Source organism: Myotis yumanensis, unplaced genomic scaffold, assembly GCF_028538775.1.
Source record: "Myotis yumanensis isolate MYYU_CA2020_CCGP unplaced genomic scaffold, mMyoYum1.0.hap1 SCAF_1, whole genome shotgun sequence".
NCBI lineage: Eukaryota > Metazoa > Chordata > Mammalia > Chiroptera > Vespertilionidae > Myotis > Myotis yumanensis.
The window spans coordinates 225,621,409-225,638,537 of record NW_027223752.1 but is presented as its reverse complement, the minus strand read 5'-3'; the positions used below and the strand labels follow the sequence as shown (position 1 = coordinate 225,638,537).

The window sequence follows — 17,129 nt, the reverse complement described above, 5'->3', positions numbered from 1 at the left end:
CTTTAAGTTATGGAAGTCTGTGGTTCAGAGAAGTCAAGTTGCCGCTGACGCAGAACTTGGTATAATCTAGGAATACAGTAGGAAAGCTTTTGACTCAGAATGAAGACATGGAGGAGGGGTAGCGGAATAAGCCACTCCTAAATATGCCACTTTGGCATAAGGATTATTTTAAGCAGGATGCAATTGAACAGAAGCACATACAGGAAAAGCTCTCTGGCCCTGGCCGGGGAGCTCAGTTGGTTAGACATCGTCCCAATATACCAAGGTTGCACGTTAGATACCCCATCAGGACATATACAAGAATCAACCAACGAATGCATACATAATAACAAATCAATGTTTCTCTCTTCCTCCCTTTCTCTCTCTAAAATCAAACAATAAAATTTTTTATAAAGCAAAAAAAAAAAAAATAAAGCTTCCTTGCCTAAAAGCAGAACATGATTTGTAAAGATGTCTGCCACCTCCCCCTCTCTACCAGGAAAGACAGAAGTTAATCAGTGGAGACAATTCTAGACCCTCATCAGTCCAGAGAGGACCAGAGGCATCTACACACAAAGTTTGCTAAAACTGACCTTTACCTACCTTTAGTTTTCCCATATAAATTATTTGCCTTGCCATGATTTGCCACCCCTCGAATCTCGAAGTCCTTCTCCTCTTCCTTAGCATGTCTCTAAACATTTATTGGTTTGTGTGTGTTTTTTTTCATTAACATGCTGTATAACCCCAAGTTCTAATCACCCCTTTGAGTTATTCATCTCTTGATGCTCCATGTGTACACTTCAGTTAACTAGCTTCTGTTTTTTCTCTCCTATTAATCTATCTTTTGCTAGTGAAATTAAAGGGTCTCAGTAGGAGAGCCCATAATGGGTAGAAGAAAAAGATGGAGGGGGATAGCAGGATGATTGACAGGCATTGTAGCAGGGATAGTAAAGAGAAGGGTTAGCTGTCTTGCTGGAAAAGAGCTTCATGACATATTAGCAGACATTCATCCATCCAACATTATGACTGCAGCCATAGAACACTAGTCGCCATTCTTGGTTGTGACTGACAGTGATACTGTTGTAATTAACTAATTATCAATAATAGGAGAGGAGCAAACGGGAGGCTAGACAAATAAGCATGGTCATTTGGGCAGCTTCACCAGGAAGCTGCAACTTTGTACTCCCCGGGGAACCACTTGTCCATTCCCTGCAAAACACTGGGGGAAGGGACTGGACAAAGGGGAAGATGGGCAGTAAAGTCAGGGTGATGTAGGAAAGGTACTTGCCTGTCAATCTAGCCCAGGCAATCATGGGTTGGCTAGACGGGGCAGGACAAATGCAAGCCCATGAAAATTGGGGAATAATCCTATAGACAAAGGAGCTTGCTCTCTGGGCTCTTGGCACTCTTGGCTCTGAGCTCTTGTGGCTTTCTTGTATTTGGCCCTGTTCTCTCCATAGCCATGTGGCCCTGTGGACCCCACATGCAATAGACTGATGGACTGCAATGGGGAATACAAGCTAACCCAGGCTGATGCTGGATTAGATTGTGCAGACACGGAACAGAAACTCTGGGCAATGTCTTCAATCCTAGCTTTGCTGAAGTCACATCCACACTTCTCCGATGGTGGGACAAAGGTGTGGGGAGCGGCTATAGGGTCAAGCCTGGGACTGACCTGTAGGAGAGCCACATAAAAGTCCCAGCTTGGCGGGCAGAGCCCTACTAGCACAATTAAGCTTGACTTTATAGTCCTCCCTTGTTCCTAGGTAGCTAATGGGCTGTGGGAGGTGCAGCGAGTGCTGCCAAAACAAGGCTTGAGTAAACATGTTGACCACTCCCCTTGTTTTGCTTTGTGTGATCTGACTATAAAATAAAGCTTCGGCTTATAGGCTGTGTCATTGTTTCCTCATCCAGGCAGTGATCCACCTGGTCCCAACTGTATTCTCTTGTCTGTCTCCTTTCATCCTTCACCACCCCTCCTCAGGTTCACCCGTGGCCATGCTGGACCTGGTTCAAAAGGAAAATGGGACCTTAGAAATTCAGAGATTTAATTCCATGCATATAAAAATCACTCTGTCTCCCTTGCAAGTCTCAGAAAATTCTTTTTCTCATGATATGGCAAGAAGCCCACTCCCATCAGCAACTGATAAGGATGAGGAAAGCTCCCACCAATAACAATAGAAGTAACCCCATCTCTAACTGGCTTAAGGAGATAAAGGAATCCATGACTCGTAACTGAAAACAGGAGGCATGGCCGGATCTAGGTACTCCCATGGTACCATCTCACATTCCTGTCTCCTAGTTCTGCCTTTTTCTTATTGATTCCTTGGTAAGGCAGGGGCTCCTGAAGTTTCTGGAAACACTGCCACCAGCCACTTGGCTATCCCAGTGAAGAATGCTTCTGTGATAGATTGTGTCATTGGCTCCAATTCTTCACCCCCTTCTGACCTATCCCCTTTGCCATGTAACTGTAGTGCGTGGCCATGAGACTTGCTCAAGCCAAAAGAATGAGGTAGAAGTGACAGTGGCAGCTCCAAGCCTAAGCCTTCAGAAGTTTGCCTGTTGCTCCTAGCTCTCTTGTGCTTCTACCACCTCTGTGAGAAAGACGTGCCCAGGCGGACCCCTGGTTCTAGGAGGAGTATTTTACTTCATTAGGGCTGCTATAACAAAATATCACAGACTTAGGAGCTGAAACACAAGAGAAATTTATTGCTCACGGTTCTGAAGGCTGAAAGTGCAAGATCAGGGTGCCAGCAAGGTTGGATGAGGGCTCTCATTGGGTGACATATTCTCTGTGTATCCTCATATCGTAGAAGGGAGTAGGGAGCTTTCTGGAGCCTCTTTTAAGGACACTAAACCTATTTATGGAGGCTCTAATCACCTCTCAAAGATTCTACTTACTAATACTCTCATTTTTGGGGAGTAGGGATTTCAACATATGAATCTGAGGGTGACACAAACATTCAGTCCATTTCAAGGAGGAAGAGAGACACAAGGAGCAGAGCTGAGCTATCCCAGCCAAGGTGAACCTGGACCAGCCCCCCACTAGATGCATGACCTAACCCAGAAAAGACTGAAGAGCTGACCCCCTCAGGCCCATGATAAATCAATATTATGAATGCCACAGAGATGACAGAATATAATTATTACAGCTTCTTTTTCAGCCACTCCAGCCATTCCCCAAGTTACCTACCCAAACCCAAACCAGTCACTATGGTTCTTTGTATCTCGCAATTTACATGGTCTAAACTTGGCAAGGGTGGGTTTCCCAAAGATAACCTGGGTTCTGAAACAAAAGATAAAAGTCGGTCAGGCATCCACTACAAAATGTTCCTCTCGCTTCAACCACGTTCTCTGCAGGAGATTTGGGGGTTAGAGGGCTTTTATCCTATTAACAAAGTCAAGAAGTGAGACATCTGGTCCCTATGGGAAGCTCACCAGTCTGTCCACATCCTCTGGTCAGGTAGTGGCTGAATTTGAGTCTGTCTTAGGGGTATTCAGGATCATTAAGGGCGAGTGTAATGGGTCTCAGTGTTCAGGCCTCAAGGGGCCCATTCTCAGCTCTGCCCCTGGTTTCCTTTGAGAATCCTGCTATGTCTCAGCTTTTCTCTGCTCAAGGATTTTCCTGCAGAAACTTTCTTTATAACGTATTACTAGTATTCAAGACTCTTCAGTAAGCATTCAACATATACTACATACACATGTCTGAATAAGGTGAGATTCGTTTGTCTTCAAATTATCCCTCAGAAAGGAGAGAACTGCCTTCTTTTTGAAATCTTCCAAGTCTCTCACACTGAGAGATGCTCTTTCATTTGCTTTATTTGGAAAACCCTTGTTTTACGGTAAAGTAGCGGTTCTCAACCTGTGGGTCGCGACTCTTTGGGGGTCGAACGACCCTTTCATAGGGGTCGCCCAAGACCATCGGAAAACACGTATATAATTACATATTGTTTTTGTGATTAATCACTAAGCTTTAATTATGTTCAATTTGTAACAATGAAAATACATCCTGCATATCAGATATTTACATTACGATTCATAACAGTAGCAAAATTACAGTTATGAAGTAGTGGGGGTCACCACACCATGAGGAACTGTATTTAAGGGTCGCGGCATTAGGAAGGTTGAGAACCACTGCTGTAAAGTCTGCAAATCTATATTGGTTTGGGCTGCTTATAGAGTTCATCTCAGAGTCAGAATTATTTAAGAGAGAATAAGACATTGCAGGGGAAGGGAGCTGGGTGGAGGTGGAAGAGGGCATAGAGGGGATAAATGGTGATGAAAAAATAAAATAAATAAAAACAAACAAAAAGGAGAATAAGAAAATTTAGATTCAGTAACTATTTTTGGTGGCATGATTTTATGAATTCAATTGCGAGCTTTGTTAAACAAGTTTTTTAAAGATTACAAATCAGTACTTACTGGTTAACATTTTTAAATAGAAGTATTAATGTTAATGACCAAGGGTAGTTAGGTCTTGAGATAAAATTTTCAAAAGTATCCTTAGACACGGGTCCAGAAAGTTCCCTATCCTAAAGATATAGACAAGCCAATAACTTGTGCTGGACAAAAAAGGAATTGTCATGCCAAAAGCAGGTGCTACAGGTGCAGGTGAAGGATTTGAGTGAAGCGGTTGCATGAGATGTGCTTGGAAAAGAGCAATATTTCTAAATTAATACACCATAGTTGTAAATGTGTGAGTTTAAATACATAAAGCACAACCTATTATCTACTATAAGGAGATTTATTTATTTCCTTTGCAACCATACATGTGTGTTTACTGCAGCTATAGAAGTCTTGAATTTGGATAAATTGATTCCTCCTACTTTATTATTATTATTCAAAATTGTTTTAGCTATTCTAGGTCCCTTGCCTTTTCATATAAATTTCAGAATAATATGGTCTATAGCTACAAAAGTCTGACTGAGATTTTGATAGAAGTGAAACTAAACCTGTATCTCCCCTAAACTTGGGGAGAACTGACACCTTTACTATATTGAGTCTTTTAATCTAGGAACAGAGTAGGTTTCTACATTTATTTAGATCTTTGATTTTTTTTATCAGCATTTTGTAGTTTTCAGCATACAAGTCCTGTGTACACGTTTTGTTAGATATATGTAAAACCTAACTATTTCATTTATTTGAGTGGTTGTAAATGGTATTCTGTTTTAAATTTTGGTGTTCTGGTGATCTTCGTTAGTATATAGAAGTACAATAGATTTTTGTATGTTTATCTGGTATCCTGCAACCTTGTTGAACTCAGTTTAAACTAGAGTCATTTTTGTAGGTTCCTTGGGATGTTATGTAGACCATCATGTCAGATGCAAATAGGGACCGTTTTATTTCTTTACAATAGACACTGAGTGGCCAGATTATTATGACTGGCCAGATTATTATGACCACTCCATCAGTACTTCATTGACACTTCCAAAAATACTGAATATTGAAAACTTCCTAAGCAATACTCTCAAGGTTTTATTATTCTTATTATTTGCATAACTAATTCACTTCATTGTACTCATGGGGTGGTCATAATAATCTGGCCACTCAGTGTATACATGTCAATGGATATGCAACTATAACGTGCAACTATAAACATTGTCCAGCAGGTAGAAGATGACACTGCGCCTCCAACTTTGAAAAGAGGGTGGTTTCACGAAGAGCAGAGACTTTAGCTATTTCTATTGCCAACTGCTGTTGGTCGTGATGCTGCCTTTGGGGCTTAAACCCGACCACATCTTTGCTCTCATGAGTCATTTCATTTCCTGCCTGTTTTCTGAATGAAAGGAGGGTACTTGCAGGAGCTAAGAAGTTCGGCAGAAAACAGAGGAACTTACTGCACAGGTCCAACAAGTTGCCTGCCAGTCGTCCCTTTCGTTGCCCAGGACTGCTTAGGGGCGGGCCAGCCCAGGGCGGGCGGCGACAGCGTTTGATGGAGTGGGCTCGCCTCGCGGCCGCAGCTCCTCCCAAGCGCGCGGGGGCGCTGTGACTCTCTGCGGGTCGTGGCGACGCTCTTTCTCCGCCTCCTTATTGATTGGACGGAGGCTCTCGGGACGGCGGCGGGAAGATGGCGACCCTCGGGGACAGGCTGGGAGCTGGGGAGGCGGAGGGGAGCGCGAGCAGCCCGGGCAGCTCGGGAGTGGAGGTGGTGCTTTCCTCCGACCCCGCCACCCCCGCCCCGCGGTGCCCTCACGGTGGGTCCGCGTTTGGGCTCAGCCTGGCTGCCGGGCGCCCGGGGCGAGCGTTAGCCTGAGCTTCCAGGGGTGTGTAGGGCTCCCGGGTTTCCATCCACCTTTCTCCCGCGCCGTGTGTGATGCCTCGCAAACACCCCTTCCTCGGGAAGTGGTGGTTTTCAACTTACTTAAGAGGCCGCTATAACAAGTCCCACTGTTGTGGTTTTGGCTCCACGGCTGTTATCTATTTTAAGGAAATAGGCAGAGGCGAGGCAAAGGGGATGCGTGCTGTCGAGTAACTCCCATCACCAAGTACTTGGGGGGTTCATTTGTTGATTTACTACTTTTTCAGTAAAAAAAAAAAAAAAAGTTAGAAGAGGGAACGATATCGAGTGAATTCTTGCGAAGAGGGGGTGTATCCGGCTTCTCAAAGATTTCCCCGGAAAAGGCCCCTGAGGGGCGGGAGGCCACGTGCTCGGTTCCTTGGACCCCTCCTTGCTCTAGAGCAGTGGTTCTCAACCTTGGCTGCACATTAGAATCACCTGGGAATCTTTTTAAAATCCTGATTTCTGGGCCTCATCCTCCGGAAATTCTGTTTCTTTGTTACTAATGTTGTGGCCCCACCCCATAACAAAGAAACAGAATTTCCGGAGGATGAGGCCCAGAAATCAGGATTTTAAAAAGATTCCCAGGTGATTCTAATGTGCAGCCAAGGTTGAGAACCACTGATCTAGTGTCAGGGCCCAGGTCATACGCCACGTGGACAGCAGCTCCTCTGACAGTGGCATTTTATTCCTGGAGAGACCGGTTTTCAAAAGCGGTTTCAAAAAAATGATTTCTTAAGTAAATGATTAAAGTAGTGGATTTAATGATGATAAATCCGTGCATAAAATGAAAACTGAAGGGCGGTGACAACCGGGAACTTGACACACGTGACTACTGTTTGACATGTTGTTGTTTTTTTCCTGTTCTGGAACTAGGTCCCACGCTGTTGTTTGTAAAGGTGAGCCAAGGGAAGGAAGACACGCGGAGGTTTTATGCCTGCTCGGCCTGTCGAGATAGAAAAGATTGTAATTTTTTTCAATGGGAAGATGAAAAGGTATATTAACTTTTTGGATGTCTATATTTTTAATTTTTGATGTATGTGACATCTTTGAGAATGAATGAGGTAAATCCTTAAAGAGTTGAAGATACCGTGTGGTTTGTAAGACAGGTTCATACTCTGAACTTACTTGACTCACTGATGTCTGAAACGACTGTCTCAAAGAATTAGTTCCCATTAAGACCTTCTGAGGTGTTGGTATTGGGTTTGCAAATATAGATTTCTCCCCTAAAGAGTTTAGGTCACGATCATTCCAAACAGTGTTTTAGAAAAACACCCCTTTTCAACATTTGCACTGAACATCCTTTATACATCTACTGGATGACAGATGAAGGCACTTGGAGAAATAGTTATGAGCTGGGTGTCCTCTTGGACGCAGCTCGGATTAAAGTTTCTGAAAGTGTTGAGTAGAATATTTTCAGCTTTGGTAGATTTCTTAGAAAACAGTCTTGTACATTACTCTTCTGCAGACCTGCTAAGATCACCACATGAGCGTTAATCACTGTGCTTTACTGCTTCACACTACTCTAGAATTTTTCCAGTTTAATGTTTTGGTGTGTTGTGGTTCCCCCCTCTCTCCCCCCCCTAAAATGAATGCTTGTTTACAACTTTGAGCTCCTTGAATTTCTGGCTTCTTGATGTCAGAATGTGATCCCACTTTCTCCAGCATGGTAGCAAGTTTGATGGCACATTAAGTGGATTTTGTACTCTCAGTTGTCAGGTGCTAGACTTGCTGCCCGAGAAGCTCATAACCGAAGATGCCAGCCTCCTCTCTCCCGAATGCAGTGTGTGCAAAGGTACTGATATACAGTCGTTATATTGTCCAGTTTGTTTGTTTTTTACCTGTGCCTTTAAGTTTAATTAATTACTTCTATTGTGGTAAATATATATATGTAACATAAAATTTGCCAATTCAGTAGTGTTACGTACATTCACAATGTTGTGCAACCATCACCACTATTTCCAAAACCTTTTCATCACCCCAAATAGAAACTTTGTCACCATTAAGCAGTAACTCCATTCTACCTGCCTCCAATCTCTGGTCACCTCTAATCTATTTGTCTCCATGAATTTGACTATTCTAGGTTCCTCAAATGAATGATATCATCAGTATTTGTCCTTTATGTCTGGCTTATTTCACCTAGCATAATATTGTCGAGGCTTATTCATGTTGTAGCATGTGGTAGAATTTCCTCCTTTTTATAGCTGAACTAGTGGCCTGGTGCACAAATTCGTGCACATTGAAAGGAAATTAATTAGAATAAATATTTTAATATCACTATTCGCCCTTTCTCTATAATAGAAGTGTCAACCAAATGCACGATTGACAATGACAGATTGAAACACATGCGTGCGATTGGCACCAGGGAGAGCTTTATATGTATCGTGCATGTGTGAGTCAACTTAGCCTTTTATATATATACTAGAGGCCCGGTGCACAAAAATTTGTGCACTCGGCGGGGGGTGGGGAGGGGGGGGGGTGGGGAGGGGGGGGGTCCCCCAGCCCGGCCTGTGCCCTCTCGCAGTCTGGAACCCCTCGGGAGATAACGACCTGCTGGCTTAGGCCTGCTCCCGGGTGGCAGAGGGCACGCCCAATCCCTAGGTGCAGCCCCTGGTCAGGCTCAGAGCAGGGCCGATTGGGGAGTTGGGGCGCCGCCCCCTGTCATGCACAGAGCAGGGCAGATTGGGAGGTTGTGATGCCACCCTCAGTCACGCTCAGGGTAGGGCCTGGGGGGGTTGGGGCACCGCCCCCTGTCACACACAGAGCAGGGTGGATCAGGGGGTTGGGGCGCTGCAACCTGTCACACTTAGGGCAGGGCCAATGGGGAGGTTATAGCTCTACCCCGTTACAGAGCAAGGCCCGTGGAGGGGGGTTGGGGCGCCGCCCTTTATCACCCACAGAACAGGGCCAATCAGGGGGTTGGGGGACTGCCACTGTCACACTCAGGGCAGGGCCGATGGAGAGGTTATGGCTCTACCCCGTCACACACAGAGCAGGGCCGATCAGGGGGTTGGGGTGCCGCACGCTGTCACACACAGAGCCGCAGGGCGATCAGGGGGTTGGGGAGCTCCCCCCTATCAGGCACAGAGCAGGGCTGATCAGGGGGTTGGGGCGCCTTCCCCTGTCATGAAGAGAGCAGGGCAGATAGGGAGGTTGTGGCCCCGCCCCCTGTCACACACAGAGCTGCAGGGCGATCAGGGGTTTGGGTGCTGCCCCCGTCACGCTGATCCCGGTGCCGGGAGCCTCCCTGCTCCGCTGATCCCGGTGCCAGGAGGCATATTACCCTTTGGGGGCCGGCTGGTTTGCCCTGAAGGGTGTCCTGGATCAGGGTGGGGGTCCCCACTGGGGTACCTGGCCAGTCTGGGTGAGGGGCTGAGGGCCGTTTTCAAGCTGGCGGGTGACTGAAGCTCCCAACTGCTCCTTTTTTTCTTTTTTCTTTTTTCTTTTTTTCTATTCTGGGCCAGCTTTATCTCTGAGGCCTCGCTGCTGAAAGCAGGTTTCTGGCCTTTACCTTCTCTATTTGGTACAATGTTGCGGTCTGGCTGGCTGAAGCCCGGCTGACTGAAGCCCGGCTGACTGAAAGCCGTTTTCTGGGGTTTTGTTTAGCTTCTATATTTGCAACATAGTTGCTTAGAGTTGCAGCTGAGAGGCTGGCAAGTCAGGCGGGGAAAGTTGGAGTCCGCAGTCACTGGAGCAAGCAAGCCTCCCTGTTCGCTTCAGTGCATGGCTGCCGGCCGCCATCTTGGCTGACAGTTAATTTGCATAAGGATATGCTGATTAGCCAATGGGAAGGGTAGCAGTCGTACGCTAATTACCATGTTTCTCTTTTATTAGTGTAGATAGCATAAACTTGCTTAATTAGAACTACTTTCTGGTTTAGCTAAACTTTTTCCAGCACATTGAAGCGCCCCAACTTCTTTTTCAGTTAATTGTTAGCAACACAGCAGTAAATATTAACATGAAGCAGATTATTATTGTAGATCACGCAGGGAGAACAAAAAATATTTAACTGCAGTGGTGTTTGACTATATTCTGCGCAGTGAGAAAACCTGAAGTCATTTTCAAGGTCCACCATTTCTTCTTCTCAGTTGGGTCAAGTTTCTAAGCTTGCTAAATCTTCTCTAAGCTTTCTAAATCTCCATTTTCCAGCTAACTAAAAGAAAATAGGATTCTACCAAGTTTCCTATCTACCTACTCCAGGACTTCTGTGAGGAAAAAATGAGATGAGGCATGGGAAAATGCTTCACAGACATTTGGTTAAAGTGTAAAATGTTTGCACCTGGCTATAAAGCAAGTTGTGTTCCTGGGCTGAAGAAACTGTAAGGAAGGCTAGTTTCTAGGGAGAGGAAGCCAGGCGTTGCTATGTGACATCATTACCCAGCGCCCACAGTGACCGTTTCTGGGCTGGGCTGGGCTGTGGGCTGCATTTTGTACCATGGGGTCTTGGCAGCATCGGCTGTGATTTGGTGGGCTGTCTCTGGGGTTGTGGCAGGGCCTGTGTCCCACTTGGGAGAAGCCGTGTGTTGCTTTGTGGGTGCCAGGTCTGTGGTGCTGTTTCTCTAAATGGCTAGTGCACATCAGGACAGCTCCTGCATTGAGCATCTGCCCCCTGGTGGTCAGTTCAAGTCATAGTGAATGATCGGACAGACACAGCATATTAGCCTTTTATATATATAGTATTCTATTGTATGTATATACCACACTTTATTTATTCACCTATCAATGGACACTTGGGTGTTTCCACATTTTGGCTATTTTAAATAGTGCTTTGGTGCACAGTCGTGTATAAATATCTGTTTGAATCCCTGTTTTCTGGTCTTTGGCATATATACTTAGGAGTGGAACTACTGCATTGTAAGGTAATACTATATTTAGTTTTTGGAGGAACTGCCAAACTGTTTTCCATTTGACACTCCCACCAGCAACATGTGAAGGTTTCAATTTCTCCACATCCTTGTCAGCACTTATTTTCTGTTTTGTTTTGTCTTTTATTATAGCCATTCCAGCAAATGTGAAGTGATGTGTCATTTTGGTGTTAATTTTTTGTTTTCCTATACTCCTAATGTGGGTCATCTTTTCATATGTTTTTTGGGGGCTATTTCTTATCTTCCTTAGAAAAAATTTGTATTCAATTCTTTTGTCAATTTTTAAAATGGTTTTCTTCTGGTTGTTGAGTCACAGGAGTTCTTTATATGCTTATACATTCACTCTTATTAGGTGATATGTGAATATTTTTTTCCATTCTTTAGATTGTCTTTTTACTTTCTTGATGATGTCCTTTGACACACAAGAGTTTTTAACTTTGACAAAGTCCAACTCATCAAATTTTTCTTTTGTTGCTTGTGTTTTTGGTAGCAAAGCTAAGAATTCATTGCTAAATACAAAACCATGAAGATTTCCTGTAATGTTTCTGTTTTGAAATACTAAACGAACCATTTTTTTTTAAAGCTGTAAACACCTGTTTTTAAATATCTCCACTGTTAAAATGTTTTATTGGGTGAACTGGAATTGAGCCATAGATTTAATTCTTTGGCAAACCTGAGAAAAGAGTTTCTCCCTCTCCTATGTGCTCTCTGTGCTGGGAGAAGCTCCCAAGAATTCCCTGTTCCGAGCTGCTGATGACAAGTAGGTTTTCACTCTAATGGCTACTCCTTCAGGTTATCTGGGCTGCTGTTTTGAAGGCTTCTGAGGTCTTATCCAGGCTAAATGGAAAGGATTACTGGGATCTATTAAAAATGTCTTCCTAAGCTTCTAAGTAGATTTCAAAGTCCTTTGATGGAAGAGGCTTTTTTAAAGATAAATGGATTGCCTCTTAACCAAAGTACTTAATCAGTGATGTCTACTTAATTTATAAGAATTCAATCAATAACAAAAAATGTTGAGAAGGGAAGTGATATAAATTGAGCACTACTGTGAGCTAGGCACTAAGCTAGGTGTTTTACATGAGATATTTTTTAATCCTGCTGAGTTAGTTTACTTAGTGAGTTAGTTTACTTAGATGAGAAATTGAAGTTTAGAGAAGTTAGTAACTTCAAGTTCATACTACTAGAATGGCTGTATTTTTATTTTATTTTATTATTTTTTGAATATGTTTCTTCATTGGTTTTTAGATAGAGAGTAAAAGAGAGAGATAGAAACATCGATGAGAGGAACATCATCGATCCACTACCTCCTGCACTCACCCCCACGGGAATCGAGCGCACAACCTGGGCAAGGGCCCTGACCTGGAATCAAACCGGCAACCTCCTGGTTCCTGGGTTGATGCTCAACCGTTGAGTTACACTGGCTGGGCTAGAACGGCTGTGTTTTTAAATATAAAAGCAGATAGTAATTAATATGTGATGTGTAGTGTTTTAATTTAAGGAGATATAAGGAATAAAACATGAGGAGTTAGAGATATATCATAATGAGATAAAATAGAATAAGATGCAGAAAGTAGGAAAACATCACCCATGGTTTCTCCCTCTGCACCCATCACCTTGGTCGATTGGTTACATTTCCTCCACGCCTTTTTTCCTCTGCCAGGGTTTGTTTTACAAGGTTGTAGTCATAATGTATACATAGTTTTATATTCTGCCTTATCACTTACTTTTATCTGATAAGCATGTTGCTAATGTTATCCCATAAGGACATTGGTGAGTCAATTAAACTATAAGAAAATCTAGGTGTTCTTGTTTCCTTGCTTTGTTACTTGAGATTGTAATTGCTTTCTAATTTAACTTTATGCAACTCATTTATGTTATCTGATTAAGTAACGACTGTATTTGAAAGTAGTAAAATGCATTTAAACATTATACCTATTCTGTAAAGCAAACTTTTTATCTGTTATTGTAGAGTAACAGTAGCTTTCCATTGACTGATTTATTTTTGGAATTGCTAGCAAGCAGTGATGGTAGCTAGCAAGATAAATTGACCTTGTTACTTGATTTTGATTATGGAACTGGAGGTGTTACACAGACTCCTAGGCTCTACAGAATAGGACTTGATATTCGTTTTCCTAATCTCACTCTGAGCCGTCCTTTGTATTTCATGTGCTCAGGTGACAGATTTACATTTTGTGCCTGAGATTTGACTTTCCTTATAGGTTTTAGCTGCCTCTTACGCGTTGAAATGTGCTATTCTATTATGTAGTACGTTGGCACCTTTATTGTGACCTATGAAGTCTCAGGGAAGATATATTTTAATGCTAGAATCAGTATTAATTTATGTGCATTCAGATCGTTTTATTTAGTTGATATTTTATTTGGTTATGTTTTTTTCAAAGCTCATTTAAACTCAGATTTTCAAGGTCTGCTATTAGGGAAATGCCATAAACATTATTTGTCTACTCCAGGAAAGGCAAATGGAACATCACATGGAGATCAATAAAAATGACATTTCAAAATGTTAGCCTGCAATTTTTGAATCATGCTGAGCCTGTGGCAGAATGAATTTCTTTTCCTCCTGGGGTATGTGTAGTAAGCATAAATAAGGAAAGAGTGCTGAGTGATGCTTAACTCTTCATGGTTTCATGTTCTTGCTACCAAGCTGTTAAAAAACCTTGTGTCTGACTGATGGTTGCCAGAAGGGAGGGGAGTTGGTCCATTGGGTGAAAAAGATGAAGGGATTAAGAAGTACAGATTGGGCACTGGCTGGCTTGGCTCAGTGCTGAAGGATCGTGGGTTCTATTCTCGGTCAAGGGCATGTACCTGGAAAAAACAAAGTACAGTCAAACCTCAATCCTCTGTTTGCACAGTAGCAGCGTTCCTGGAAAATTCCAAAGAGGCTTGGTGTTTACACAAAAGTGAAATGAGGCCTCGACCTGCACCATCCAGTTCAGTGGCCAGAAGCCACTGGCCATTTGCAGTGTGGCTACTCTGGATGTTGTAGACTGGACTAACAATTAACAAAATATAAGTAATCGCATTAATAATGTTTATATTGATTATATGTTGAAATAATATTTTGGATATACCGGGTTAAATAAAACACATTACCCAAAGGAAAATAAAATGGGGGGCATGTACCTGGGTTGCAGGTTCAATCCCTGGCTATGTCAGTTGTAATTCATCATCATATTATCTCTGTGTTTTTTAAAGATATATTTTTATTGATTTCAGAGAGGAAGGAAGAGGGAGAGAGAGATAGAAACATCAATGATGAGAGAGAATCATTGATCGGCTGCCTCCTGCATGGCCCCTATTAGGGATCAAGCTCACAACCTGGGCATATGCCCTGACCAGGAATTGAACTTGTGACCACTTAGTTCATGGGTTGATGCTCAACCACTGAGCCACACCAACTAGGCCAGTTTTTATTTTTTAAGTAAATGTCTTTTATTAATAATAAATATTTTAAATCAAATTTTATATGTGGCTATTATATGATTCCATTTATATGAGATGTACAGAATGGACAAGTCTATAAAGATAGTACATTAGTGGTTTTAGAGGCCAGGGGTAGCGGGAATTGTGGAGTGACTACTGATAGGTACGGACGGGATTTCTTTTTGAGGTGATAAAAAAATGTTCTGGAATTATATTGTGATGATTGCACAACTTCATGAATGTTCTAAACATCACTGAATCGTACACTTTAAAAGGGTGATTGTGTGGTTTGTGAATTTAATTTCAATAAAGAAATCAGTGACAATAGAATCAAGTAGTTCTGTGAGGTTGTACAAAGAGCAATACGTTTGTCTCCACCCATGCATTTCCCCCACCTCAGAAGCAGCTAGTCAGCTCTTCTGGCTAATTCTTCTAGAAGGCACATTCCTGTTTGTAGAGTACAAAGCATGCTTGCCTTGTACTTCTTGATTTATCAGTGTTTGGAATTATCTGTTTATTTCATGTGGAAGATGAGGATTTATCTTTCCCTCCTCTCTCTGCCCTCTCCCCCCAACCCCGCCCTCTTGCCCCCCACTATAATGTATATCTTTTCACACCTTAGTCTTACATGGTTATACCATGAATTTGGTTAGATTCAAAATTTAGTATTTGTATTATAACCATATAAATGCTGCTCATAGCTAAGCCATGAAATCATAATAAGTTCTTTTCCATACAGCTTTTTGTTTTCTTGGAGTTCATACAGTCTTGGGTTTTTTGTTGTAGCTGCTGTTAGTTATTTATGTGCTCATCGCTGATTCAGCTGCAGACTCTCTGCTGGTTGTCTGAACCTTTCAGAACATTCACATGTAGCACAATCATGGGTTTCATCTTAGAGAAACCTGTTCGAGGGCTTGCACAGATGTTCCAGTCTGGAAGTTGCCCTTTCTGCCTGCCACGCAGCTGCCTGGCAGGCTTTTCGGTAGGGACCCAGGTTATGGACCATATAACTTGAATTCTTCCAAGTCCAGAATCAAACATTCATTCATAAAGATTCTCAGAAAACTAGGAATAAATGGAAATTTCCATAACCTGATAAAGGGCATCTAAGAAAAACCTATAACTAATACCATACTGACAAAAGATTGAATGCATTCCTCCTAAGACTGGGACATAGCAAGGATGTCAGCTTTTACCATTTCTATTTAACATTGATGGGGGATTCTAGAATATTTAATAAGTCTAGATTCAGGAATAGAATTTGAAAATACGAAAATCACAGGAGAGAAAAAGACCACATATGACATTTATTACAGTATATTATAATTGCTCTATTTTATTATAGTTATTGTTGTTAATCTCTTACTATGTCTAATTTGGAAATTAAACTTTATCATAGGTATGTATATTTAGGAAAAAAACATAGTATATATAGGGTTTGATGCATCCACTGCGACGGTCTTGGAATGCATCCCCCATGGAGGATGGGAGACTACTGTAAGCTGGGCAGTTGTACCACTTACTCATTTGTTTCCTTCTGTTATTCACTGGGCTGCCAGTTGTCCAATATATTGAAACTGTGGTTTCATGTATTTTGCCTGTTTAAAACATTTTTTGAAGGTCAGAATAGTAAAATCCGGTTTCTGTTACTGTATCATGGCTCGATGTGGGTGACTTTGACACAACATTTAATAATGAAAGGTAACAGTGAATTCACTGCTTCTGTGGCTGCAATGTACTGGTCTTTCCACTTGCACTTCATGTCTTAGGGGCCCTGCTCTCTATGACGTTCTTTGAATTACTATAAAAGTTTCTTCTAATATGGTTGTCCTTTTTCTTTCTAGTCATGGATAAAGCTGTCACAGGAACAGTTATCATAGAAATAGAAACATTTAAATTACTGGCATGATAAGCTTATTTCTTGCTGTAGCCATTCAGAATATGTATTTGTCACTGCCTTGGGTGCTTTGAAGTGAAACTGCTTAGAAATAAAAAGTTTTAAACCCACTTTGATTTTAAATTATGTTCAGTTTTTCCAGTGCAGTTCCAGAGTTTAGTTCAATTGAAGCTGTATGACTCCTCTCAAACTAGAAGAATCCTTTAGTGCACTATTTGACATGCTTAGATTTGGACATTTCTAACCTCTATGAGCCTCGATAAGCTTATTTATTTTTCTTTTGTTTTCTTACTCTGATTTCATAGCTGCTGTAGCATATACATAGTCAGCAGTTTTTTCTCTCTCTTTATTCATCCCAAATCAAAAGAAAAGAAAAAAAGACCAGGGTGGTGACTTTGAAATCAGATATAAGAATGGCTTAAAAGATTGGATTCTATCTTTCAAATGGGATTCTAATATATATTTTTTAAAGCTTCAAATATCAGCTTGCTGTTTTGGGGATGAGTTTCTCAGAACTGACTCCATCAGTATTGCTAAGAACAGAGGAACTTTGTAGGAACATTTTTTCTTTAAGGAGGCAATTCTTCTTGCTAAATATGCCATAAGAGCTTGAAGAATGATCTTAATTTCTCATTTTAAAATGACTGTCATACTGAGCCAGACTATTTAA

At 42.1% G+C, this 17,129-nt stretch overlaps 1 protein-coding gene across 6 annotated transcripts in view; it reads left to right on the top strand.

Moving 5' to 3' along the window:
- Positions 1-6,046: 6,046 nt before the first annotated feature.
- ZCCHC4 (zinc finger CCHC-type containing 4) overlaps positions 6,047-17,129 on the top strand; it is a 48,635-nt gene continuing 37,552 nt past the window's right edge. For all 6 annotated transcript variants that reach the window (XR_011468892.1, XM_070398482.1, XM_070398475.1 and 3 more), the window contains exons 1-3: positions 6,047-6,173; positions 7,133-7,251; positions 7,969-8,051. Coding sequence is in view for 5 of the 6 variants with exons in the window: in XM_070398482.1 (XP_070254583.1) it covers positions 6,047-6,173; positions 7,133-7,251; positions 7,969-8,051 (329 nt within the window). In the remaining variant the exon portion in view is untranslated. The remainder of the gene's footprint in view (positions 6,174-7,132; positions 7,252-7,968; positions 8,052-17,129) is intronic.